This window comes from Physella acuta, unplaced genomic scaffold, assembly GCF_028476545.2.
Source record: "Physella acuta isolate Inbredline_101_S28 unplaced genomic scaffold, ASM2847654v3 ptg000765l, whole genome shotgun sequence".
Lineage (NCBI taxonomy): Eukaryota > Metazoa > Mollusca > Gastropoda > Physidae > Physella > Physella acuta.
In genome coordinates, this window is record NW_026732283.1 from 67,105 (window position 1) to 92,841 (window position 25,737).

At 31.9% G+C, this 25,737-nt stretch overlaps 1 protein-coding gene across 3 annotated transcripts; it reads left to right on the top strand.

Annotated features, from left to right (window-relative positions):
- Nucleotides 1–816: 816 nt before the first annotated feature.
- LOC131950466 (eIF-2-alpha kinase GCN2) lies at nucleotides 817–25,069 on the top strand. 3 transcript variants are annotated; one of them, XM_059312632.1, is made up of 32 exons: nucleotides 817–1,032; nucleotides 1,589–1,733; nucleotides 2,395–2,522; nucleotides 2,715–2,881; nucleotides 3,694–3,804; nucleotides 4,706–4,864; nucleotides 5,861–5,925; nucleotides 6,183–6,276; nucleotides 6,550–6,638; nucleotides 7,127–7,236; nucleotides 7,749–7,885; nucleotides 8,000–8,133; nucleotides 8,690–8,898; nucleotides 9,225–9,264; nucleotides 9,519–9,555; nucleotides 9,780–9,860; nucleotides 10,330–10,452; nucleotides 10,752–10,856; nucleotides 11,015–11,134; nucleotides 11,364–11,510; nucleotides 11,930–12,118; nucleotides 12,608–12,802; nucleotides 13,193–13,353; nucleotides 13,621–13,687; nucleotides 14,176–14,289; nucleotides 14,579–14,722; nucleotides 15,019–15,099; nucleotides 15,383–15,517; nucleotides 16,038–16,139; nucleotides 16,520–16,651; nucleotides 23,116–23,202; nucleotides 23,569–25,069. In XM_059312632.1, exons 2-32 carry the CDS (start codon nucleotides 1,603–1,605, stop codon nucleotides 23,737–23,739), a joined length of 3,765 nt encoding a protein of 1,254 aa, XP_059168615.1. In that variant the 5' UTR covers nucleotides 817–1,032; nucleotides 1,589–1,602; the 3' UTR covers nucleotides 23,740–25,069. The 3 variants fall into 3 exon arrangements, with proteins under 3 accessions (XP_059168615.1, XP_059168617.1, XP_059168618.1); XM_059312634.1 differs by lacking the exon at nucleotides 817–1,032 and adding an exon at nucleotides 1,374–1,389; XM_059312635.1 differs by lacking the exons at nucleotides 817–1,032; nucleotides 1,589–1,733; nucleotides 2,395–2,522; ... (1 more) ...; nucleotides 3,694–3,804; nucleotides 4,706–4,864 and adding an exon at nucleotides 5,236–5,278.
- The last annotated feature ends 668 nt before the right edge of the window (nucleotides 25,070–25,737 follow it).

Below are 25,737 nucleotides of genomic sequence, written 5' to 3' on the forward strand. Positions count from 1 at the left end.
CGGAAAGTTGCAAACAGAAAAAAAATTGCGCACAGAAAAATACACAAAGAGATTAATTTTCTTCACAGTGAAAAATGCGCATATGGATCAAGATAAATGCCGATCTATCAACTTTGCACCCCCCCCCCCATTTATTTCTTTATTTATAGATATTCCTGTTGTTGAAAAAGCCACCCCCCTTGGAATAGTTCTCAGCCTTTTACCAGTTACTATGCATTTTATTATGGTGTAACACATTTGATGTAGAAAACAGTTTTAAAAGTCCATTAATCTTGTAGTAGCAATCTATTATATATCTTCACCTCGACTGTGGATTAATCAGTAATGTAGCTCAGAATGAGCTTTTTAAAATATTATTTCTACCATGCCATCACCTCGCCAAGTCTCTCCCTCAATCCCACTCCCCTAAAAGAAAAACGATATCACAGTTTTGTATTAAAGTTTCTCATTCACAGCTTTGAATAACTCTTACATATAATTTCTATGTGCTTTCCATAATTTTTATTATAATGCAAAACGTATGGAGCCAACAAACCATGTCTCATATCCTAACCACCATCACCCCCACATAACTAACGTTGTAAGTCTTCATGTATATTGTGACACTGCCCCCCCCCCCCCAAATGACGTGTTACATAACCTTTCATTTTCATAGAGAAAGTTTCACATTTTTCAAGAGAAAAGGGCGGTAAGCAGGTAGAGCTACACGGGTTTTGCCATTGGATTATCGGGAGTGTTTACTCTTTAGTCGCTGAAACAACCTTTTTTTTTCTTTATACACAAGTTGATGATCTGCTTGTTTCTTGGAAACGTCAGTGCTCTCTCTACTAAGTGCGGCCTACGAGTTCTAGATCTAGATATAGATCTAGATCTAAATTATTCTAGATCTTTCTAGATACAGCAATCTATAGATCTACTTTACTTAGAAATCAGCAATATCAAAACAAATGGTTCATTTTTTAAAATGCCAATCAAGCTAATCTGACAGTAGTAATCTCACTCAACAATCTCATCTGGTAGCCTAGACAGACGGTAAACTCAATTTTTAAAATAAAAAAAAAAAAAAAAGTTCGGCCTATAATAAATAATATAAAATTACTAGCTAGATCTAGATTCTAGACTCTAGATCTATAAATAATTTATTAAAAATTTAGCTTAAAATTTATTTTTAGAGGCTATTGATTGATAATTGACATAATTGAATAATAATAATTTAGATTTTAGGCCTATAAAAAAATTATTACTATTACCGCCTAACTAGCCTAGATCTAGAATCTAGGCCCTAAGCCTAACTTTAACTTATTTATTACTAATATTACTAATTTTACTCTAGTAGTAGTCTTGTCACTCTGGTGGTGACTCTAGTGATTACTCATTACTGATGTCATTGTACTTTGTAGTGTCACTGCTAGGACTAGTCACTAGGTAGATCTAGGTAGTAGGTAGAGATAGCTAGGCATATAAATGTCTTTTATTCAATATTTACTGCCTATTTATTTAAAATTTATTATATTTATTAGCCTAATATTAACTAGGCAAATATAGATCTATAGCCTATTTATTTTAAATTTGTGAGTTTCCTGCACAGACTTGAAAAAAACCATGACACGCTTCAAGAAATCTTCTGACAAAAGTGGAGTTAAACTACAAGAAACTCAGCCAAAACCAGATTCTACCAAATCAAAAGTAGCCACAGTTGGAGGTGATCAACAGAAAAAAAATGCAACTTGCAGGTAACAACAATTATTTTTCTTTAACCCTTTCCTTGCGGTTAGTGTTTAAGTGTTTATGACAACAAATATCATAAAAAAGGTGAGATTTACACACTGATTAACCAGACATGTGTTTAGTTTTGTTAAGTCACTTGCTTTATATCTCTTCCCTTGATCCAAATAATTCAATTATTAACACACAACCAATTAAAATTTTTATAGAATTTGATTTCCACCAGATTTTTTTTACTGGAACAAGCAAATTTATCATTTTCACCTTTAATATTTGCAATATAATAGTTGTTTAATACAATGAGTATGATGTCATTTCAAGGACTAAGTATCATAAAAATACAATGGTAAACAACTTAAATTTTATGTCAAGACATACTCATGCATATAGAAAGGGTTAATACAAATTAAAAAAAAACTATGTTGAACATTATTATTTCTAAGGATTCATTGCTGTTGTTCTTTAAATATAACCACCTATTTTTCTTTACATGTATTTATTCACTATAGTTAACTAAGAGCATTATACTATATGTATGCTAAAAAAAACTAAACACAAGTGTAAATGGGTACAAACTAGCAAACACAATACTAAATTATATTTTCTATCCTAGAAAGATAATTAAACATCTGGCCTTGTAGTACACTTTAACCACCTTTTTTTTTAAAGAGTTAGATACAAACTACAAAAATATGATGGTAGAAAAAAAGCTGGACATGTACTGCCAATAGGAAGCAAAGTATTGAAGTTTAACAACTGTTACGGTGAACAAAATGTTTTTGTGGGGCAAAGTATAGGTATGGAATTTCATTTCTCCTATTTATATATATGTTTTAATTTGTCATTTATATAAGTTGTGATTGAAGTCATCATAATGAAATGTTGCTAAATAATATAATCTTTAAGTGCAATCTTATAAAACTCGCATAGTATTAAAATGTTATGAATTTAATAAAAAATTATTTAAAAAAATATTTGGTTCCCTTCAGGTGAGCACAGCAATGGTAACAGCATGGCTGCTGAGCTTGGTAACAGCATTCATGGTGGGATAGTGCTATCAACAGGACAGCTGGTGGTGGTGAAGAAGTGGGTTGTCAACTGGAAAACTGATAAAGCATTAAATCACGATCCCGTCGGGAAACTGCTTGTTCAAAAAGTAAGCTGCGATTATTTGTAAACTTATATTTTATTTCTTTTCAGATAAAGATGATATGAATAAAATACTTTGTTTATTATACTCAGAAGGCTAAAAAAAAACTATTTTAAAAAAAATCTAATTTTTTATTTCTAAAGTTTACTTTAAAATTTTATTTTATTTAACATTCACCTTTTCTGTTCTAAATAATTATATTATTATTTTTACTTTTGGTTGTTATGTTTATGTTATAGTTGTTTTAAATTTAAAATTGATATGTCACAGGTGTTTTTTATATCTTGAGGAACTTTGAGGTGATTTTTAAGCTGTTTCATTTTACAGTCTATTTTACTTGTTGTAATTCTTCTAATTTCCTGTTTTGTTTTTCTAATCCGACTAATGAAAGCACATTAATGAAAGATGTTAATGATATTTGTTTATCTAAACAAGATTTTCTTAACAAGGTTTCTTAATCTCAAGTCAGCTGTTTGAATTTACAAATGATCTCACTAGAATTTTGCGCACACATGCACATATGTTTAACAATGTGGGACACAATATATTGATTGAATTGCATCAGTTTTATTTATCTTCAATATTTATTCTAATAAAACATTTCTAAATGTGATGTAACACTTATATGGATTACTGATCTATTCTAATGTTTTTATGCATATCAACTTGATTTCATCACAGACATTTTAAATGTCCTCAATGGCAAATAAACATTTAAATTTAAAAGAAAAAGCTCAAATAAATCAGTATTTTGTTAATAAATGATTTTTAAAAACAAAAAACACTTATTTTTTCATATTTTCTTTTGTGTGTATTAGATTTTAGATATTAAAAGGGAGCTGACTTCATACCTGGGATTGAATCATCCAAACCTTACACGCTACTTGGGTTTAAATTATCACTGTCACCCTGGAAAAATCATAATATATGTAAGAATTTGAACAAAAATTTGTTACAATATATAATTAATGATAATTTAATTACCAGCTTATGTACTTCTACCATGGTGTTGGCTGGAAAGTTCACATAGTGGCTAGAAGTTTGAATATTTTTCTGTCTCTAAGCAAAATTTCTCAAATAGGTGTTTGAGCAGACTTGAAAAAATAAGGTTACTTAAAGATTACTTGTTTTTCTAAATCTTAAATGCCACTGACAAGTTTTTATTTTAAAAAAAAAATTGTACTCATGATCAAAACAATTAAATAACCTTTTAATAGAGATCTATAAAGATTTGATCATATATAAATGATCATGTTATGACAATGGATTGTAACTGAAATAATATTGTAGAGATTGATTACACTTACTAATAAAATCAAAGTAAAGTAACTTAATTTCTCAATATGTAATTCAAAGACCACACCATTCTCAGTTTTTAAACTCTTATTCCTCTGGATATGTTATCATACATTCCAATTCTTGACATCACTAGCTTATATAGCTGGTATGGTTAAAATGTTTCTTAAATAAAGTTTATGACTTAAGTAGTTCTTTACACTTATACAGATGGGGTTTGGTATGGTCAAGTTGGTAAAGCTCATGGTTGCAAAACTGAAAAGTCTAGAGTTGGAACTACAGGGCAGATTAGGCTAGATAGCTAAGGACAGCAACTCTACTAAGAGAGAAAACTCCAAAACCAAAAAACTGCTGCCTTGTAGTTTGTTCTTAGTTTTGTTCATAGGCTATGTAATCAAATCCAAAAAGATAAGCAGGCTGAAGAGTGAAGAATAAGAAACAATACTAATATGAATAAATGTTATGGGATAACATTGTCTTAAGGTTATTGTAACAAGTTGAAAAATAAAATGCAATGCACCCACTTTTTATCAGGCTATGATGGAGTATCATGGAGGGTCCAATCTTTCTGTACTTATGCGCCATTTTGGAAATCACCAACTGCCTTTAAACCTGCTGAAAACATGTACAGCTGAGCTGCTTCAAGTGCTTGAATACTTACATAGTAACTCAGTATTTCACAACAGTATTACAGTAAGTTATTTAAAAAATTACATGCTTGAATACTTACATAGTAACTCAGTATTTCACAACAGTATTACAGTAAGTTATTTAAAAAATTACATGCTTAAATACTTACATAGTAACTCAGTATTTCACAACAGTATTACAGTAAGTTATTTAAATAATTACATGATTGAATACTTACATAGTAACTCAGTATTCCACAACAGTATTACAGTAAGTTATTTAAATAAGTACATGCTTGAATACTTACATAGTAACTCCATATTCCACAACAGTATAACAGTAAGTTATTTAAATAATTACATGCTTGAATACTAACATAGTAACTCCATATTCCACAACAGTATTACAGTAAGTTATTTAAATCATTACATACTTGAATACTAACATAGTAACTCCATATTCCACAACAGTATTACAGTAAGTTATTTAAATCAACAGTCAGTTACTTGTAGTTAGGGACAAGATGTAGAGGACTTTTTTTAAAATAAGAAAATTAACATGAGTTATTTTTTGTATCATCCTAGTGATGTTTCATAATTATCAAAACTGTTTGTGACAACTTAAATTCTTTTAGGATATTTAATAAATCACCTGAAGTTGTTTTGAATTAAGCTCAAGATGTACGATATAGTTCAGTATTCTGATCAGCGAAGATTGAATTGGCCTGGAAAAATGGAAAAAGTGTCCATAAGACTCATTAAGTTGTATCACAGTGTAAACAGGCATAGTTTACTGCTGAAATTATATGCTTCAGATATTGGTGAAATTATACAAACAACCCACCTGTAATTTAAATTTTTTTATTCAAACTTTCTAACTAATAAGCTTGATATGTATATTTTGTTTCATTTATAATATTTATTTGTGTTTTTAAAAAAAATGTATTCTGTATTCTCTATATAGTAAAATTACAGCACATATCTCATATCCTACATTATTGGTAAACCACACAATTTCATTTACTGAAATGAGCTACTATGGGATTTTTTTCTTCCCCAGCCGTCCAACATTCTAATAGATCATGAGGGCAGGCTACACTTGACTGCATTCAGTGTTGAGAAAAGGTGAGGAAGCTCTTGGTGTTAAGTTTATATTTAAATCCTAGACACAAACAAACTGCAGTGAGTTTAAGACAATCCAAATATGTGAAGTAGAATATATCGTGCTTATATTTTAACCCTTGACTAAAATAATATACACATACAAGTATTTCCAGTTTTTTTTTTAACATTCTTTCTTATGGAAAAGATCTACAGATAAAATACTTTTCCCCATTTGTTTTACATAAAATTATTTTAAATTGTCTGTATTCTTAACCCAGAATTAATGAGCTGTATAGCCTAATTCAAACCCCGCAAAAAGTTGCTACTATTGAGATGGATCCTGGAAATCCTGCTAAAGACTTTCATCAACTTGTAAGTAATTGCCCTTTCTAAAATATTATTTTAAGATGGATTAATACAAAATAGTAAACTGTCTTTAAAGGTTTTATGGTCTAGAGGGCAGAGGAAGTAGAGTTAATATCTCTGTAAAGCTCTTATTAAAAAGTTACAGAAACAGTACGCTTGATTGAAGTTGGTTTTAAAGGAACTCAACAAATTATATTTTTTTAAATCGATTTTTTTTTCTTTATATAAATGTATTTGTTAAGGAATGGATACAATAATATTGTTTGTATTAAATGACAGGGTGCACTGCTGTCTACATTGGCATGTATCCATTCTGTAGCAGAAATTCCAGATACCTTTCCATCTTCCATGAACGATTTCTTAAATCTGCAAGTTATTTTTTATTTAATTAAAATAACTTTGTTCATAGAATAATAGAGTAAATAATTTATTTCTTACTATGGCCAGCTATTATTGCCAGCACATAGAAACAAGATAAAATTAAGGAGTAAGTTTCTAAAAGAAATGTATTATTAAAAATTTAAAGTAACCTTTACGTAAAAAAAAGCTTTTAAAGAAGATGGGAAAAAAAAGAAGTAAAGAAACTTTAACTAGCAGTATAATGCTGTTCTACTAAATTTATTAACCAGAGAAATTTCTGCAACTCTTATACATTGAGTACATTGTATTGGTGATTTTAGTATTGGTTTGACTTCTTGTGTCATAGTCAAAGGGAAATAATAAATGTTCAAACTTGAATTATTCATTTCTATATAGGCTGATAACACCTTATTCTTTAAGTTGAACATATTATAAACTTTTATTCAGATTTGAACATTTTTTTTTTACAAATATTTTATTGAAACTATACTTTCAGTTGTCTTCAGAAAAATATAAATAATCAAATGACTGCCACACAACTGTTAGATCACCCATTTTTGAAAGAAAGTCATTTAGAAACACAATACATCCAAGATAATTTTTCTGGTCAGTAAAGTTTCTTCTACACTTAGTAACTGTAGAGTTCCCATGTTTTGAATAATAAAAAAAAAGTTTTTCACTCAAAAAAAAAAAAAAAAAAAAAAAGGATTACAAGTTAAATTACTAATAAAAAAAACTAAGCCCATAAGATTAATTGCATAAAGCAGGGAGAGATAGCATCTTGAATTATTTTCTATGAAAGCATTATTAATTAAAATAAAAAAATATATAGGCCCTATATGCTTGAATTTGTTTTTTAACTATACCTGGAGGAATGTCAGATTAAACTAAAGATTAGATTACAGATAGCTGTCCATATTAAAGCTGTTTAGGAAAGACAACATTTATTGTATACAATACACACAGCATAATATTATCTTAATGACTAAAGGTTAAAGGTAAATGCAGTGGTAAATTATTTTTTACTGCTATTTTATTATTTTATCTGATTCAATGTAATTGTTTATTTTCTGAAATAAATATGATTGATTGTTATTATTTTTATTTTGAAAAAATAGGGAGGGCTAAAAGAAAAGCTGATATAAAAAGCATGGAAGGCTTGGAAAATTTTACGCTCCCAAAACAATCAAGAATTAAATCAGAATTTGAAGAGATTAAAGTTCTCGGAAAAGGTGGCTTTGGAGCTGTGTACAAGGTTTGCAAAATGCTTCATTAATTTTTCTGGTCCATATACCTTGTAAAAAGTTTAGTGCATGCTTATTGATTGAAAATTTGCATCTTTGAATACATTTTTTCTCCTTATGTGCAGGTGAGGAATAAAGTAGATGGAGGTGTTTATGCCATCAAAAAGATACCTCTGTCACAGAAAAGTTCCACTTTTAATGATAAAATCATGCGAGAAGTTAAGCTGCTTTCACAATTGAAACATGAACATGTTGTCAGGTATGTACAAATCTAAAGAACCTTATAAGTGGTATTGACCATTTATAGGCAAATAGAGTTTATCTGGGGTTGTTTAATCAGAGTTTTGTTATTTCCCCAACATTAGTGGGTTACCCATTATAGTTGTTATGTGACAGGGAACTTGAAGGCAAATAATCAGTTCTAATCAGTTACTTTTGTTTTAATTACACTGGGTGACTTAAATGCTGTTATTCTTCTCTAGCCTACCATTAGTTATAGTATTATCAGCCTTTTGTCCTTTAGGCAAAAATTAATTACATTAAGTAAACTAAAATTTAGTATGATTTATATTTACATTTATTAGATTAGACTTTGGTTTAATAATTACTAGAATTCCGTTAAAAAAAATAGATTTTTTAAGCTTAAATTTTGGTATAAGTAGTAATTGCATTTATTAAACTAGAATTTAGTCTAAATACACATTATTGTGAACAAGAAAAAACTGGTATTTTTAGTCACAATATTTGTCAATCATTTCATTAATTGCTATTCATAGCTTTAAAAACTTAAGTTAGCTTTCATCTATTTGTTCTAGATATTTTTGTTCCTGGATTGAGCACAGCACCGAGCCTCCTACATCAGCCACCCCACACAGCAGCCTCTCCTCTAGAACAGAGGAAGAGGTTGTTAAAAAAGACTCGCTTGTATTAGTTGGAGGCTGTGATTTATATAAGGATGTAGAACTTTTTTTACCACCGGTACAGGATGATGATAATTCTGATTGGTTACTTGAAGTAACAGAAGGTAATGTACTATTTATTGGTAAACCTCATTTCCTGAAATAATCTACTGTGTGATTTAAACAGTTTCCGTAACAAGGTTTCTTATCCTCAATTCATCAGCTTGAATTTATAAACGTGATCTCAATTGAACGTTCTTTGCATTATGAATATTTCAAAGATTTGTTCTGTTTCTAATTTTTCTTTACTGTATAAGCATTAATGTTTTTAATGTTAGTAATTTTCCTTGATTTAACTAATGATATTTCACAAGCTTATTAATATATAGTTATTCAATGTAAAAGAAATACATCAGAATGAATAAATTTGCATCACCTTTTTTTAATACAGATCCCAGAGAAGAAGATGATTCATCATCATCAAAAACACAGTAAGCTTAACTTAACTCTTCATTTACATTTCTTTTAAGTTGAACCTTAGTACAAAATATTTTTATTTAATAAAAAAGAAATTGAATTTTTAAATTTGTTTTGATTTAGGGGGGGGGGGTAATGAAATGGGATAAATGTGAGAGTGGGTGTGTGTAATATCCAGCTCCATTTAAATAAAAATTAATTTACTTTATGTACAACTATTAGTTTACTCTAAGAAATTTTATTCCATTTAATTTAACTTATTTTTCAGAAATAAAGATACTACAAAAAATAAACAATTGTCAAAAGTAAGTTTTTGATCCCAAAATTGATTAATGATTTATTCATAAGTTATTACCTTTTAAACATCAGATTTTTGCCTGTGTTTTGAGATTAATATACTTTATAGTTGACAAAGGTGTTTTATTTATTTTGACAGTATTGATTTTCACCAGTTAAACTTCTGCAGCTATTTAAAAAAAACCTGTTATAAAGATAAAATAGAACACAACGTCATTACTAACAATTTTAGATGGAAAACATCAACAGCAACACAGAAGAACCTGAAGTACAATCAGATGGTGAACATGTTGTAAAGATTCTTTACATCCAGGTAAATTTTCCAATTTTCAAATTATTTTTAAGGGATTCGTTTGGTTTTGATGGTAAAGCTCATGGTTGTTAAACCAGAAAGTCTCGAGTTCGAAAACCCAGGCAGTTGAGGCTCAATAGCTGGGGACAGCAACCCATCTAGGGAGAAACAACTCCAAATTGAACAACTACCGCCTTGTAGTTTGTTCTTGGTTGGACAAAGACTATGGAAGAAAGCCCAGAAAGAAAAGTAGGCTGAAATCTGAGTCAACGGCCTATATGGCGCATAACAAATTGACTTGTAATACTTTGTGTTGGAGGCCTTCCAACATTACAAAGAAGAAGAAATGTCATTATCTTTTGCCACTACTTATCACTGTTACCTACATTCAGAATTTATTAATCTGCTTTGGTTTTCATAAAGTAAAAGATTCAATGTAAAATATAAATGATTTGTTGTGTTTGATTATTAAACATACATTTTCTGACAGATGGAATGTTGTGAAGAAAGAACATTAAGGAACACAATAGATGAGGGCTTGTGTACTGACATGAATCGTGTGTGGAGGCTGTTTAGGGAAATTGTTGAAGGCCTAGCCCATATACATGACAAGGTAGCTTTTTCAGTAATAATCAAGACTGAAACATTAAAAAAATATCAACACTAAAGTATAATAAAAAAAACCTTAGGATATTTACACAGCTGATGTATGTTATTATTATTTTTTAGTCAGAATGTTATCTCTGCATTGTTTCGTGAGTTTTGGATTACCTTTTTGTGACATTCACCACCACACCCCACCCTCTCAATTTTCTGGTTGACTACTACGTGACAAACATTATCAGGGGGTATAAACAGAATGAGATAAACATTTTTGTTTATCACTTTAATTTAATTAGTATCCATTACCAGGAAATTATCCATCGTGACTTAAAGCCAGTCAACATTTTCTTGGACTCGTATGACCATGTCAAGATTGGAGATTTTGGGCTGGCAAGGACAGATAACTTCTCTAGAGTGAGAATCACATTTTTACTTTAAATAGATAGTTTTACTAAAACCATGAAATATAAACAGTTGAAGACCAATTTTTTTTTCAATTTTCTTTTTGACAAGTCTTGATTACAATAAATCAAATTTTTTTTTCTTAAATTTTTAGTTTTTTCTTTCTATAGGAAGGAGCTGCACCTCGGACACCGTCACCTGATTCCATAGATGGCAGCTTAACATGTGCTGTTGGCACTCGCCTGTATGTTAGTCCAGAGGTCATGATGCACTCTTTTCATTACGATCAGGTGCAGTACACCAAATTCTTTTATCATGCAGTCAGCTTGTTTTTAGATTTTGTTCAGATTTATATATCAACAATAATTTTAAAGATAAAAGTTAGTCTCAAATTTTTTTAAAACTGTTGAATTTTCAGAAAGTGAACTAACTCTAAAAATTAATTTTGTTAACATTTGAAAGAGATGAAAGTTTGTCTTAAATTGTTTAAAACATTAAACATTTCTTTTGAATTTTCAGAAGGTGGACATCTACAGTCTAGGCGTTATCTTTTTTGAGATGTGCTATAGAGCCTTAGCCACAGAGCATGAAAGGAATGACGTTTTGTACAAACTAAGGCAAGCTACTGTTGACTATCCTGTTGATTTCGATACAGGAACTAATCAAGTATGTTGTTATTACAAATACCTCTTGACATATTTTATTGTGATATTTGTTAACTTTCAACTCTGTTGTCAAAGAAATGTTAATTAAGTCTTTTAAGGGAGATCAAGAAAGTTTATGTTAAAATAACAGCAGCGCAATGCCTAAAAATTGGACAACTTGATACACAAATATTTTTTCTTTGTCTCATATTATGGCTATAAATTAGTTGTTTTTAATTCCTGGAGTGACAGAGGTTAAGTCTCAGTTGTCTATTTTTAGTACAGCATGATATGTTCTGATTATTTAAAAAAATATTCAGAAATTGAACAAGATTTAAATATTCTCATTTTATTAAAAAAAGTTTTAAGTTCTAAGTCAAATTACTTGTTAATCTAATTATTTTGTGTTTTTATATTTAAGTAAAAATTATCTTATGACAGGCAAAAGTCATCAGTTGGCTACTAAACCATGACCCCTCAAAACGTCCAACTGCCAAAGAGCTCTTGGCCTCCAAACTTTTGCCAAATGAGATCCTAAGATCAACATCACAGAGTGAACTGCTGGACTCACTCTTCAGGCAGGAAAACACAGATATACATGATGCAGTTTATGATCATTACATCTATGATGTAAATAGTTTTTTAAGTAAAAATGTTTCTATTCACATTATAAATGCTATTTTTTTTAAAATTACATACTCTTACAAGAATATAACTATTATAATGAAATTCTAATATTTAGCTCAGATTAGTTAAAAAAAAAAACAGCTTAAACTTCAACTGTTTAAAAACAATTTCAAAGCCAGTTTGAATTTTGAAATCATTGATATTTAACCTTTTCTATATTTCAGTAAGAGTTTTTTTTAGCCCTATTTGGGTTAATTTTGTGTGTGATTTCTTTAGTCAGTATTAGTTTAAATTTTTAGTCACTTATAAATTATTTCTGCATTCATTAGGAAATAGCAAAAAATAAATCTTGTCGAACCTTTTCACTATTTCAGTAAAAAATTATATTGACCCATTTGTGTTAATTTTTACTAGTTTAAATATTTCTCGCTCATTAATTAGCAAAAAGTGGGGAAAAAAAATCTCGCCTAACTTTTGCATGTGATTGAGCAGATAATGATCTCCTGGAGAACAGCCTTGCTGTACCAGAAGGTGAAAAAGTCCCTGACCTCTGTGTTTGCCAGACATGGGGCCATCAACATACCACTGCCACTTTTCATGCCAAAGTGTAAAGCACACAATAACAAACACCTGGTCACTCTCCTGGATAGGAAAGGGGGAGTAGTCTGTGTTCCTATAGACCGAAGAGTAAGATTTACTTTTAGCATTTGCTATATGTTAATTAATATACTCTTTTTTTTTAAATGTATAAATGCAATATTTATTTGAAGTCTATTCTGATAAAACTTTTAACTCAATTATCTTTCAATTTCTAGCATTTTGTCTGTATGGAGTGGTTACACTTTTTACCATTATAAATTTTCTTTTACACACATTTTAAAAAATCTCTAAAACCTATTGTACATATTCCTTACAGTTCAGACATAAAAATTTTTGTATAAAATATTTGTATTACATACTCATTTCTTCCTATTTTTTTAATACTTGCACATCCTTATGTGTTCTTAAAGCTTATTGTATTCCAACATTATTGCTGTAAATTTAACTTTAACATCATTCAAAAATGTAATCCATCAGGTGCCCTTTGCCCGCTACATTGGAAGAAAAAACATCCAATCCATGAAGAGATTTGCCATAGAAAAAGCACTGAAAGACAAGAAACTTGACAAGGCTTCCTACAGTGAACACCCCATGGAATTCACTGAATGTGTCTTTGACATTGTCTCTTCCAGCCAAAGGTAGGTAATTTTTATTTCCCTTTACTGTCTCATTTTAAAGCCTTTTAATATTTGTTTTATGTTATTGTAGTATATATTATAAAACACATTTGGTCTTGTTTAGTTTTTATTTCAAAAAAATATTTTTACATTCAACATTGAAATTTTGTTTCTTGTTTTTTTTGTTTATTAATTAGCGAATCACTCTTTATTTATAGATTTAAAAGCATTTTTTACATAATTGTGCTTAACTTATAAATGATTTCCTATACCTTTTCTTGATTTCAGTGTTGTACCTGATGCTGAGGTTTTGGCTGTTGTTCAAGAAATTATTCAAATGTATCCTACTCTGCAGGTACTCAAATTTTATTTTTTACTTAAAGTAAATTTTTTTAACCTGTGAATAACTACAACTATGTTCTTAAACAAATAATGCTGACTATACAAGCCTTTATTTACCATACATAAAGTAAAGTTTCCCTTTCAAACCTGACGCTCTATGGGGCAAGCGAAGTTGAGTTCACTTGTTTCTGTGACCTCGGTATATGAAGAGATAGTGTGGTCAGCACTATGCCCAGCCGCCTAAACTTTCCCTAAAGTTAGGTACCCATCAGAGTTATTTACCATACATATCCACAGCTATATTTAAATTAAATGAGCCTGTTTTGATTTTTTAATCAAATAATTATTTGATTATTTATGCAATTATTTGTGTTTTGATTGTATTGTATAAAATGAGTACCATTGAAACAACATATAAAAACTACTAGATCAGTGCTTGTAAATGAAACTTTTTTTTTATTTACAAAATAATTTTAACACTATTTCTACAACTTATTTAAGGCTAGAAAGTATTATGTTAGGATCAACCACATGCAACTTCTCAAAGCTGTGCTGCTGCATTGTGGGATACCAACAGATAGGCACACAGAAGTTCTTATGGCAGTGCTAGATCATGTAAGTCTAGAGCAAAAAAAATTTTCAAGTTTCTTGAGATAATTAGTTAAGGTAATTGATAGGAGATTTGTTGTGAAAAAGAATGTTTCTTTAAATAAAATGTTTTAATTAAAATGGTTAGTTGATTACAAACAGCAGCAATAAAACTGTTCTTTAATTACTTATTAAAATAACCAAATATAAAAAAGCAATTCAAATATGGTTTTGTTATAATTAAAAAAAAATGTTTTCTTTAATAAAAGCAAAAATTAAACTGAGTATTAAATTTAAGTATTTAATCTTTTTGTAGAGGAATAAAATAAGAAAAGATCCAGCTGTTGAGGAAGCGTTGGTCCAACAAATAATTCTAATTGAACAACTGTTCAGGATTGAGAGTGGGATGAACAAAATGAAAGACAAATTTAAAACCCTCTTAGAAAGTTCTAATGAAGAAGTAAGTCAAAACGTCTTATCACAGTGTTCAATTATTGTGTAAAATGCGAAATTAATTAGGATAGTTTTAATACCGGCAACTTTTTAAGTTGACAAATGATAAGTCTAAATTTACCCCCACCAGATATTAAATATTGCAAGAAATAGAGTTCAAGTAGAGGTTAAGAAAAATTTAATAACATAGTTTTGTCAAACAACCAGCTATGAAGCCTACATAAATTCTTAAATTTGTTTTATTGAACATAATTCTAACAAAAATGAACACGTTTTGCTTAGCATTTTGTGATTTTTCTTCAGGTGAAGACTTTAACTACAAGGGCTTTAAGTGAAATAAAGAGAATTTATACATATGCAGTTAAAATGGGTTTGAAAATGCAGGTAACATCTAACACAGTAAAAAAAAAACATAATTAAAGTAGTAGTATGTTTTAAACATTCTCATTTATTTCAGTTTACAATTATTGCTGTAGATCTTTTTTCACATTTATTGTATGCTATATACAACTCATAGACATTTTTTTCTTGACGTAAGACAATTTTATGTTAAGGACGTATACAATATTTGTAGTTTATTTTATTAAATTTTCATAAAACCTTTTAGTGGTTTCTAACAGTTTCTATTGTAGAGGTTTGTAATGATTTAACTGTTGAACTTGTCTAGGTGAAAATCACATTAGGCCTTATTTACAAGCCAAGCCTGTACTCTGGTGTCATTTACCAAGTCATGTGTGATAAAAAGAAGATGGGAAAAGTCGAGACTGAGGTTCTTGCTTCAGGCGGACGATACGATAAGTTGGTAAGCTCAGACTTCTAAAGTAAAAAGTAAAGTTCCCTTTTTGAACCTGGCGGTCCATGGGGCAAGTGAAGTAGTGTTCATCCGTTTCTGTGACTTTGGCATATGAAGGGATAGTGTGGTCAGCACTATGCCCAGCCACCTTTACTTTCCCTAGTGTGAGTTAGGTACCTATCAGAGCTCAGTGGATTCAGGTACGTTTGACTGACTTGAACCCGGGTTTGAACTTTAGACTTTTGGCTTATCAGTCTAGTATTTTACCGTAAGGCATTACCGCTTCATAAGACAAGTGTTGCATGAAATAGTTTCAAAAACTGCAAAAAGTGGTAGGACAATGTAGAGAGTTTGGGTGGATATCCTATGTTCCTCAAGTAACCAAAAGGAATAATGATGAAAAACATGAAATAAAATTCTTCTTAAATTTAAAGTTAAAAAATCTCTTTTTATTTACAGATTAATTTAGCAGTTTCTACTTAAACTATTTATATATTATTTATTAATATTTAGGTCTATATCTTTTTAGATCAGCAGCTTTGTTTACCAGGAAGTACAAACCCATCCTTCTGGTGTCGGTATTACAATATTATTAGAAAGATTAGCGTTTTTGGTTGCTGATGATGAAAAGGTAATAATATTTTTTTAAGGCTAAATTAAGAAAGAAAATTATAAATATTATTTACACTTGATTAATTTTTTTCTTTTCTTGGTAAGATTAGTCCATATATGACATCTTTGCCTTGTTATCTCCCAACCACACTATTTTCACAACCCATCATCACATAGGATGTCAAGATTCCATGCACCTCCCCCCCCCCCACACCACATTTACTTAATTTTTTTTAAATAAAAAAAGTGCTGTTACACTTGTTAATATAACACTCACCCCAATGTAGTAACATTATCATAAATGTATGAAACACCCTTATTATTTTTGTTGTGACGATCCCTAAACGCTTAGCTCATGATTTTTAAGCTGAAAGCTTATGCATTTTTTAAATGTATCAGATTCAAAAGTTTTCACCTTGTGATGTGATTGTGCTGGCCACCCATAAGCCGTTGGTTCCTGGCACTCTGACAGTGGCTAAAAGTCTTCTGGATGCAGGGTTTAGGACAGATATTCACTATGACATCACTGAGGTAAACAGGTCTAACATGTTTACACTTAAGATTGTTTCTTACTCTGATAATGTATTGTTTTTATTTTACCTATCTTATAATGCATATTTTAAGTAACTAACCGAAGACAGGCCTGAAACTTAAAATGAAAGCTAATGTTTACTGTCTGAACTCATATATTTTTTCACATAATAAGTCATTTATTCCGAAAATCCATCCTCCCCTTATGCTACATTTAAAATTTGCTTACCAAAACATTTAATCCTATCTCATTGTATGGTGTAATCATTAAATATAATGCACATATGTATTTATTTGCACCATAATTTTATCATAAAGGAACAATACATTTAAAAAAAATAATAATTATGTTTTGTTTGGGGCTTATTAACTTTTTACTGCATATTTAATGAGGGATCATGCATATATTGAATAATTTGGGGTTAGTGGGGTGGTTTATAATTTTGTTATATTGTGTTCAATGGGGTAGAGTGGTGGTATAGAACAATGTTATGTCACATGGCCTTTCATTTACTTTATGCTTATTTTTACAAGTTCTGTTAGATAGGCTGGATTAAAAATAATTTTCTTTTAAACACAAAGTACTAAATTCCATTTAGTTTTGAAAAAAGTGATGTTTGCTAGAATGAAGTGATTACCATTATTTGATAATTATTAAAAAAGCCACCTTTTTTGGGTACCGTATTGTGTAATATTTTGCATGTGTATGTGAGTGGGTTTAAAATTTCAGTGTTTTATTTATGTAACACTAGGCATACTGCCTAGCTTCGCTTAGGTTTTCAAAAACATTTGATAATTTGAATAATAATTATTAGGTGATGGATGAGGCGTGGAGTGCTTAAATGTAAACAGTAATGCTAATTTTAGAGAAGCTGTTGTAGGCCTATGCTCTTTAACATCAGCTTTCAGAGAAAGTGTTTGAAAGTACGCAATTTATAACTAAGATGGAAATAGAACTACAGAGGTTCCATGAACAGTATATCTCATAATATATATTACATTGACTTTTAAAATTAATTTTTTATTTAATTATGATACGTAGCTTAATTAATAACTTATTTTTATCTACAACAAATGCCATACTTTGTCGTTTTCTGTTTCTGTTTAAAATAGTATACAATTATTTGAAAAATAATTATTTAAAAAGGTTACCTCCCTTGGAAGTTAACCGAATGACGCATCTCTGTGTTTACTTTTTTTTTAAACAAACAGTTACTATGCTTATATAAGAAAATACGATATATAAACATATTTAACGACTACAATAGCTTTTTCCGACGGGATTAAAGTTTTTTTGTTACCCTCCAGGGTCGGTCTACGACCTCAAATAATATTAACGGGATCGATCGTCAAATTATTTATATATATCTCATATAAGGAGAATTTCACTCGCGGTCATCTTTTAGCACTGGTCGAGGGCTTTGAGTCTGACCAACAGTTTTTCCATACGGCCTAGTCATCTATAGAAGTGTATGCAAAACATTAGCATGATGTACAGAGGTTAAGTAACGTAAAAATTGTGTTGAAATTACCCTGTTTTTTTCCATAAAATACAAAGATTATATAGGGAAATACGACTGGTCAGTTTTGACCCCTTTACGAAGTTTTCCCAGATATGCCGAGTTTTTTGTGACACCCCAAGGCGTTCTCCTACCACCTCACAAAATATCAAGGGGGGTCGTCGGAGGAAATTTTTTTTCGTAATAGAGCTCATATAAAGAGAATTTCACTCGCGGTCACATTTTAGCCCTCGTCGAGGGCTTTGAGTGAAACCGACAGTTTTCCCTAAAGGTCAAGCCATTGACCTAAGAGTATGCAAAAATTTAGCCAGATATACTGAGTTTAAGTACCCTAAAGCCTGCGTTGAAATGACCCTCTGTTTTTCCAATAAAATACAAAGATTATATAGGGAAATACAACTGGTCAGTTTTGACCGCTTTACGAAGTTTTCCCAGATATGCCGAGTTTTTTGTGACACCCCAAGGCGTTCTCCTACCACCTCACAAAATTTCAAGGGGGGTCGTCGGAGGAAATTTTTTTTCGTAATAGAGCTCATATAAAGAGAATTTCACTCGCGGTCACTTTTTAGCCCTCGTCGAGGGCTTTGAGTGAAACCGACAGTTTTCCCTAAAGGTCAAGCCATTGACCTAGGAGCATGCAAAAATTTAGCCAGATATACTGAGTTTAAGTACCCTAAAGCCTGCGTTGAAATGACCCTCTGTTTTTCCAATAAAATACAAAGATTATATAGGGAAATACAACTGGTCAGTTTTGACCGCTTTACGAAGTTTTCCCAGATATGCCGAGTTTTTTGTGACACCCCAAGGCGTTCTCCTACCACCTCACAAAATTTCAAGGGGGGTCGTCGGAGGAAATTTTTTTTCGTAATAGAGCTCATATAAAGAGAATTTCACTCGCGGTCACTTTTTAGCCCTCGTCGAGGGCTTTGAGTGAAACCGACAGTTTTCCCTAAAGGTCAAGCCATTGACCTAAGAGTATGCAAAAATTTAGCCAGATATTCTGAGTTTAAGTACCCTAAAGCCTGCGTTGAAATGACCCTCTGTTTTTCCAATAAAATACAAAGATTATATAGGGAAATACAACTGGTCAGTTTTGACCGCTTTACGAAGTTTTCCCAGATATGCCGAGTTTTTTGTGACACCCCAAGGCGTTCTCCTACCACCTCACAAAATTTCAAGGGGGGTCGTCGGAGGAAATTTTTTTTCGTAATAGAGCTCATATAAAGAGAATTTCACTCGCGGTCACTTTTTAGCCCTCGTCGAGGGCTTTGAGTGAAACCGACAGTTTTCCCTAAAGGTCAAGCCATTGACCTAAGAGTATGCAAAAATTTAGCCAGATATTCTGAGTTTAAGTACCCTAAAGCCTGCGTTGAAATGACCCTCTGTTTTTCCAATAAAATACAAAGATTATATAGGGAAATACAACTGGTCAGTTTTGACCGCTTTACGAAGTTTTCCCAGATATGCCGAGTTTTTTGTGACACCCCAAGGCGTTCTCCTACCACCTCACAAAATTTCAAGGGGGGTCGTCGGAGGAAATTTTTTTTCGTAATAGAGCTCATATAAAGAGAATTTCACTCGCGGTCACTTTTTAGCCCTCGTCGAGGGCTTTGAGTGAAACCGACAGTTTTCCCTAAAGGTCAAGCCATTGACCTAAGAGTATGCAAAAATTTAGCCAGATATACTGAGTTTAAGTACCCTAAAGCCTGCGTTGAAATGACCCTCTGTTTTTCCAATAAAATACAAAGATTATATAGGGAAATACAACTGGTCAGTTTTGACCGCTTTACGAAGTTTTCCCAGATATGCCGAGTTTTTTGTGACACCCCAAGGCGTTCTCCTACCACCTCACAAAATTTCAAGGGGGGTCGTCGGAGGAAATTTTTTTTCGTAATAGAGCTCATATAAAGAGAATTTCACTCGCGGTCACTTTTTAGCCCTCGTCGAGGGCTTTGAGTGAAACCGACAGTTTTCCCTAAAGGTCAAGCCATTGACCTAAGAGTATGCAAAAATTTAGCCAGATATTCTGAGTTTAAGTACCCTAAAGCCTGCGTTGAAATGACCCTCTGTTTTTCCAATAAAATACAAAGATTATATAGGGAAATACAACTGGTCAGTTTTGACCGCTTTACGAAGTTTTCCCAGATATGCCGAGTTTTTTGTGACACCCCAAGGCGTTCTCCTACCACCTCACAAAATTTCAAGGGGGGTCGTCGGAGGAAATTTTTTTTCGTAATAGAGCTCATATAAAGAGAATTTCACTCGCGGTCACTTTTTAGCCCTCGTCGAGGGCTTTGAGTGAAACCGACAGTTTTCCCTAAAGGTCAAGCCATTGACCTAAGAGTATGCAAAAATTTAGCCAGATATTCTGAGTTTAAGTACCCTAAAGCCTGCGTTGAAATGACCCTCTGTTTTTCCAATAAAATACAAAGATTATATAGGGAAATACAACTGGTCAGTTTTGACCGCTTTACGAAGTTTTCCCAGATATGCCGAGTTTTTTGTGACACCCCAAGGCGTTCTCCTACCACCTCACAAAATTTCAAGGGGGGTCGTCGGAGGAAATTTTTTTTCGTAATAGAGCTCATATAAAGAGAATTTCACTCGCGGTCACTTTTTAGCCCTCGTCGAGGGCTTTGAGTGAAACCGACAATTTTCCCTAAAGGTCAAGCCATTGACCTAAGAGTATGCAAAAATTTAGCCAGATATACTGAGTTTAAGTACCCTAAAGCCTGCGTTGAAATGACCCTCTGTTTTTCCAATAAAATACAAAGATTATATAGGGAAATACAACTGGTCAGTTTTGACCGCTTTACGAAGTTTTCCCAGATATGCCGAGTTTTTTGTGACACCCCAAGGCGTTCTCCTACCACCTCACAAAATTTCAAGGGGGGTCGTCGGAGGAAATTTTTTTTCGTAATAGAGCTCATATAAAGAGAATTTCACTCGCGGTCACTTTTTAGCCCTCGTCGAGGGCTTTGAGTGAAACCGACAGTTTTCCCTAAAGGTCAAGCCATTGACCTAAGAGTATGCAAAAATTTAGCCAGATATTCTGAGTTTAAGTACCCTAAAGCCTGCGTTGAAATGACCCTCTGTTTTTCCCATAAAATACAAAGATTATATAGGGAAATACAACTGGTCAGTTTTGACCGCTTTACGAAGTTTTCCCAGAATTGCCGAGTTTTTTATGAAACCCCTAGGTGTTCTTCTACCACCTCACAAAATATCAAGGGGGGTCGTCGGAGGAAATTTTTTTTCGTAATAGAGCTCATATAAAGAGAATTTCACTCGCGGTCACTTTTTAGCCCTCGTCGAGGGCTTTGAGTGTAACCGACAGTTTTCCCTAAAGGTCAAGCCATTGTCCTAGGAACATGCAAAAAATTAGCCAGATATACTGAGCTTAAGTACCCTAAAGTCTGCGTTGAAATGACCCTCTGTTTTTCCCATAAAATACAAAGATTATATAGGGAAATACAACTGGTCAGTTTTGACCGCTTTACGAAGTTTTCCCAGATATGCCGAGTTTTTTGTGACACCCCTAGGTGTTCTTCTACCACCTCACAAAATATCAAGGGGGGTCGTCGGAGGAAATTTTTTTTCGTAATAGAGCTCATATAAAGAGAATTTCACTCGCGGTCACTTTTTAGCCCTCGTCGAGGGCTTTGAGTGTAACCGACAGTTTTCCCTAAAGGTCAAGCCATTGTCCTAGGAACATGCAAAAAATTAGCCAGATATACTGAGCTTAAGTACCCTAAAGTCTGCGTTGAAATGACCCTCTGTTTTTCCCATAAAATACAAAGATTATATAGGGAAATACAACTGGTCAGTTTTGACCGCTTTACGAAGTTTTCCCAGATATGCCGAGTTTTTTGTGACACCCCTAGGTGTTCTTCTACCACCTCACAAAATATCAAGGGGGGTCGTCGGAGGAAATTTTTTTTCGTAATAGAGCTCATATAAAGAGAATTTCACTCGCGGTCACTTTTTAGCCCTCGTCGAGGGTTTTGAGTAAGACCGACAGGTCTGCCCTACGGTCAGGCCATTTTCCTATAAACATGCCAAAAATTAGCCAGATGTAAAGAGGGTAAGTGCCCTAAAATCCGTTTTGAAATGACCCTCCGTTTTTCCCATAAAATACAAAGATTATATAGGGAAATACGACTGGTCAGTTTTGACCCATTTCCCGATTTTTCCCGGACATGGCGAGTTTTTTGTGACACCCCAAGGCGTTCTCCTACCACCTCACAAAATATCAAGGGGGGTCGTCGGAGGAAATTTTTTTTCGTAATAGAGCTCATATAAAGAGAATTTCACTCGCGGTCACTTTTTAGCCCTCGTCGAGGGCTTTGAGTAAGACCGACAGGTCTGCCCTACGGTCAAGCCATTTACCTATAAACATGCCAAAAATTAGCCAGATGTAAACAGGGTAAGTGCCCTAAAATCCGTTTTGAAATGACCCTCTGTTTTTCCCATAAAATACAAAGATTATATAGGGAAATACGACTGGTCAGTTTTGACCCATTTCCCGATTTTTCCCGGACATGGCGAGTTTTTTGTGACACCCCAAGGTGTTCTCCTACCACCTCACAAAATTTCAAGGGGGGTCGTCGGAGGAAATTTTTTTTCGTAATATAGCCCATATAAGGCGCCGGTCAGTCGAGGTCAGTTTTGACCCCTTCTCCGTAGACTTTTCGGCCAACCGTCACCGGCCTTCGTGTTCTATTGCCCGAAGGCACCATCGTGCCAAATTTGACGCGCCTGCGGCGCCGGGAAGTGCCCTATCGGGCACTTGACCACTTTGCTTTATATATATAGATGTGCATGAACATATATATATATTGAAAAATTCTTTATTACCAAATTTTTTTTTATATTTCTTGTAAACCAATCCGAATCTGTAATTAATTTTAATACAAATTAGAAATTTTTTTTTTTACGTTTCAGAATAACTTAGAGCTAATTTATACCAGCCAGTTTAAAGGAATTTCTTACATTGTTTATCTTCTAAAAGCGAACCCATCAGCAGTTAAGGTAAATATTTATAGTTGAATGAAAGCATTGTTTCTGTTCATATTAAAAGTTATTTAGTTTATATTGTTTCTGCTGAAAAGTAAAAATTACGTTATTATTTTAATTTATTAAGTTACACCATATTCATTTAAAAAATTTAAAACACAAACTAAATATCACACAACTAACAAATCCAAGGTATTGAAAAAAATTTGTTTTATGATAATGGAAAAATTTTTTGTTTAAACTTCTGATTAACAGTTACTTTAAACATACATAAACAAACATTAATTTAAAAAAAAAAAACAAGATATAAGTTGGAAAATTATATTTTCATCAATTTTTGCTTGTATCCCAACAATAGTTTAATAATTTTTTTTTACTCAGGTTGTCTCCCTGGACAGGGAACCAAAAACATCAATCATTGTGAAAACAGAGTTCCTCATTGATTACCTCAAGCGTGACAACACCTCAGCTGCTGTCAACCCAGCTGATCCATTGACCTTCAACCTTTGGAAGGATATCTACTCTATGGACACATCATGGACAGATATCTAAAACCTCTGAGTGGTAGCCAGGTGGATTAAAACTAAAAAAAATTTTAACATTATCAATCTGAACTTTAGCAGGTGTCATCTTTAGCAACCAACTGATGCAGCACCTAAAATCTAGTGAAACGATTTATCAAATGAAATATTTAGTTTAGTAAAATGTAACAGTAAAAAAAATTATATCGTTGATACACAAAATAAATTTGTGCTTGTTTAACAACCAATTAAATAAACTTTTTTATTGTGTACAACAGTAGTTTTTGTTGTTAAAACAATGCTCAGCATTTACATTTAAAACAAGCATATATTTGTTTTCATTTGAATGTTTATTTTGCAGAACATATTGTTCTTTTATTTTTTTGTATGTACCGGTAATTTGAAATATAATTTTTCCATGTAATTTATAGCCATGTTGTGTACCATTTTAATTTAATGTTACAAAACAATTGACTGAGTTGTTACACATGGCTATCTGCAGTTTTTGCTTAACTTTTATTGAAAATTTTTCTTCTATTCTAAAATTTAAAAAATAAGATCTGTTAAATATGTTATGTATTATCATATTGCCATTTTATTTTACCACTGTGTAACACAAACCTTAGCTGGAGCTAGAACTTAGCTAAGCAATTACTCTCAGTGGAGCAGAATTAGCTACAACATCACCGACTCATAAACTTTTTTAACACTTTTTATAGCACATAGTTTCCCAAACTTTTCAAGTTTGTACATATTTTCTTTAAAGAAAAAATACAATTTTGTAAATAAAATAAAAAGTTTAATCTCTTCAGCTTCCATTCTGGTATTTGAAAGTAGCTTTTTTAAAATTATGTATTAAATATTTTCTACTTTTGTTTTGTCAATGTGCAATAATTAAGCCATACTTTACTATTGTTTACTTTTATTTCTAATTTATTTAATTTTTTTTTGTTTATGTTTTTACATATGATGGAAGTATTTTAGTCAAGCTCATGTCTACATTATTTTTACATAGACTTTCCTGCAGTTGAAATAGATCTATGGCCTATCCAGATTGGCGAGTCTTGTGTATCATAGTTTAAAAAAAATGTGTGTTATTTTAGATGTTTTCAAGCATGTTATGAGACAGGGACCTCCCTTTTAGCACAGTACATTATGAAAGTACAAACATACTTCACTTTTATTATATGTATATTTTCATTTATTAAGTGATTTAGCACTTTTGACACAACTAAATGGTTAAATTGTTACATTAGGTCTACATATTTGCTGAACCACATGCATCAATGAAAGGGAAAAAAAACCTACACTTTTATAAATGTTTAATATGTGAACAACAGCTTCACCAGTGATTTCATTTGATTATACACACTACACAGCCAAAATGAGAAGTATTTATGATAATAAATGTACCATTTAACATGACAAAAATTTCATGAAAATAAACATTTGTTAATGTAATGAATTTGGTCTTTGCGTACTGTTTAACTAGTCATTAAAAATTAAACGGATTCGAATCTAAGAGGAGATAACAAATTAAATCACATCGTCGATTACTCTATTCATATCAGAAGGGGAGATATCTATATAGACGCAATCACCCTAACAGTCTGGTGAGCTTGTTGTTTATGAAAATGTTTACAATCGTAAAGCCATTCGATCTGGTGAAAGCTATTAGGGACAGATAATAAAGTTTTTAAACTATCTGAAAGTAAGGGAATGTATTAATATTTTGATCTATCATTCGCTTGATCAGCTGGCTGTTGTCTGTAAATTGTGATCATGGACTGCTGCATTCACGGGGCAGATAATCGTCTTTTAGATATCGCGAGCTACTGATGGTGTTTTAAAGCAAATTCTTTTAGTCGTGTGGACTTCATAAATTGGGAATCACTAAAACGTAGAAAATAAAACAAATATTTTAAAAAATACAGCAACAAGCTTTTAAATGCACTGACAATACGAACATAAAAAAAAATTTGCTTTCTTCCATAAAAGCTTTGGTTGCTAAAAAATGTAGATCGCATGA

Excerpts from the sequence above, each read along its gene's own strand:
- LOC131950466 (XM_059312632.1), top strand. The coding sequence starts at position 1,603 with ATGACACGCTTCAAGAAATCTTCTGACAAAAGTGGAGTTAAACTACAA. Across the intron at positions 10,857-11,014 it reads GGACAGATAACTTCTCTAGA|GAAGGAGCTGCACCTCGGAC; the intron begins GTGAGAATCACA and ends TTCTTTCTATAG. Across the intron at positions 12,119-12,607 it reads ATGATCATTACATCTATGAT|ATAATGATCTCCTGGAGAAC; the intron begins GTAAATAGTTTT and ends GTGATTGAGCAG.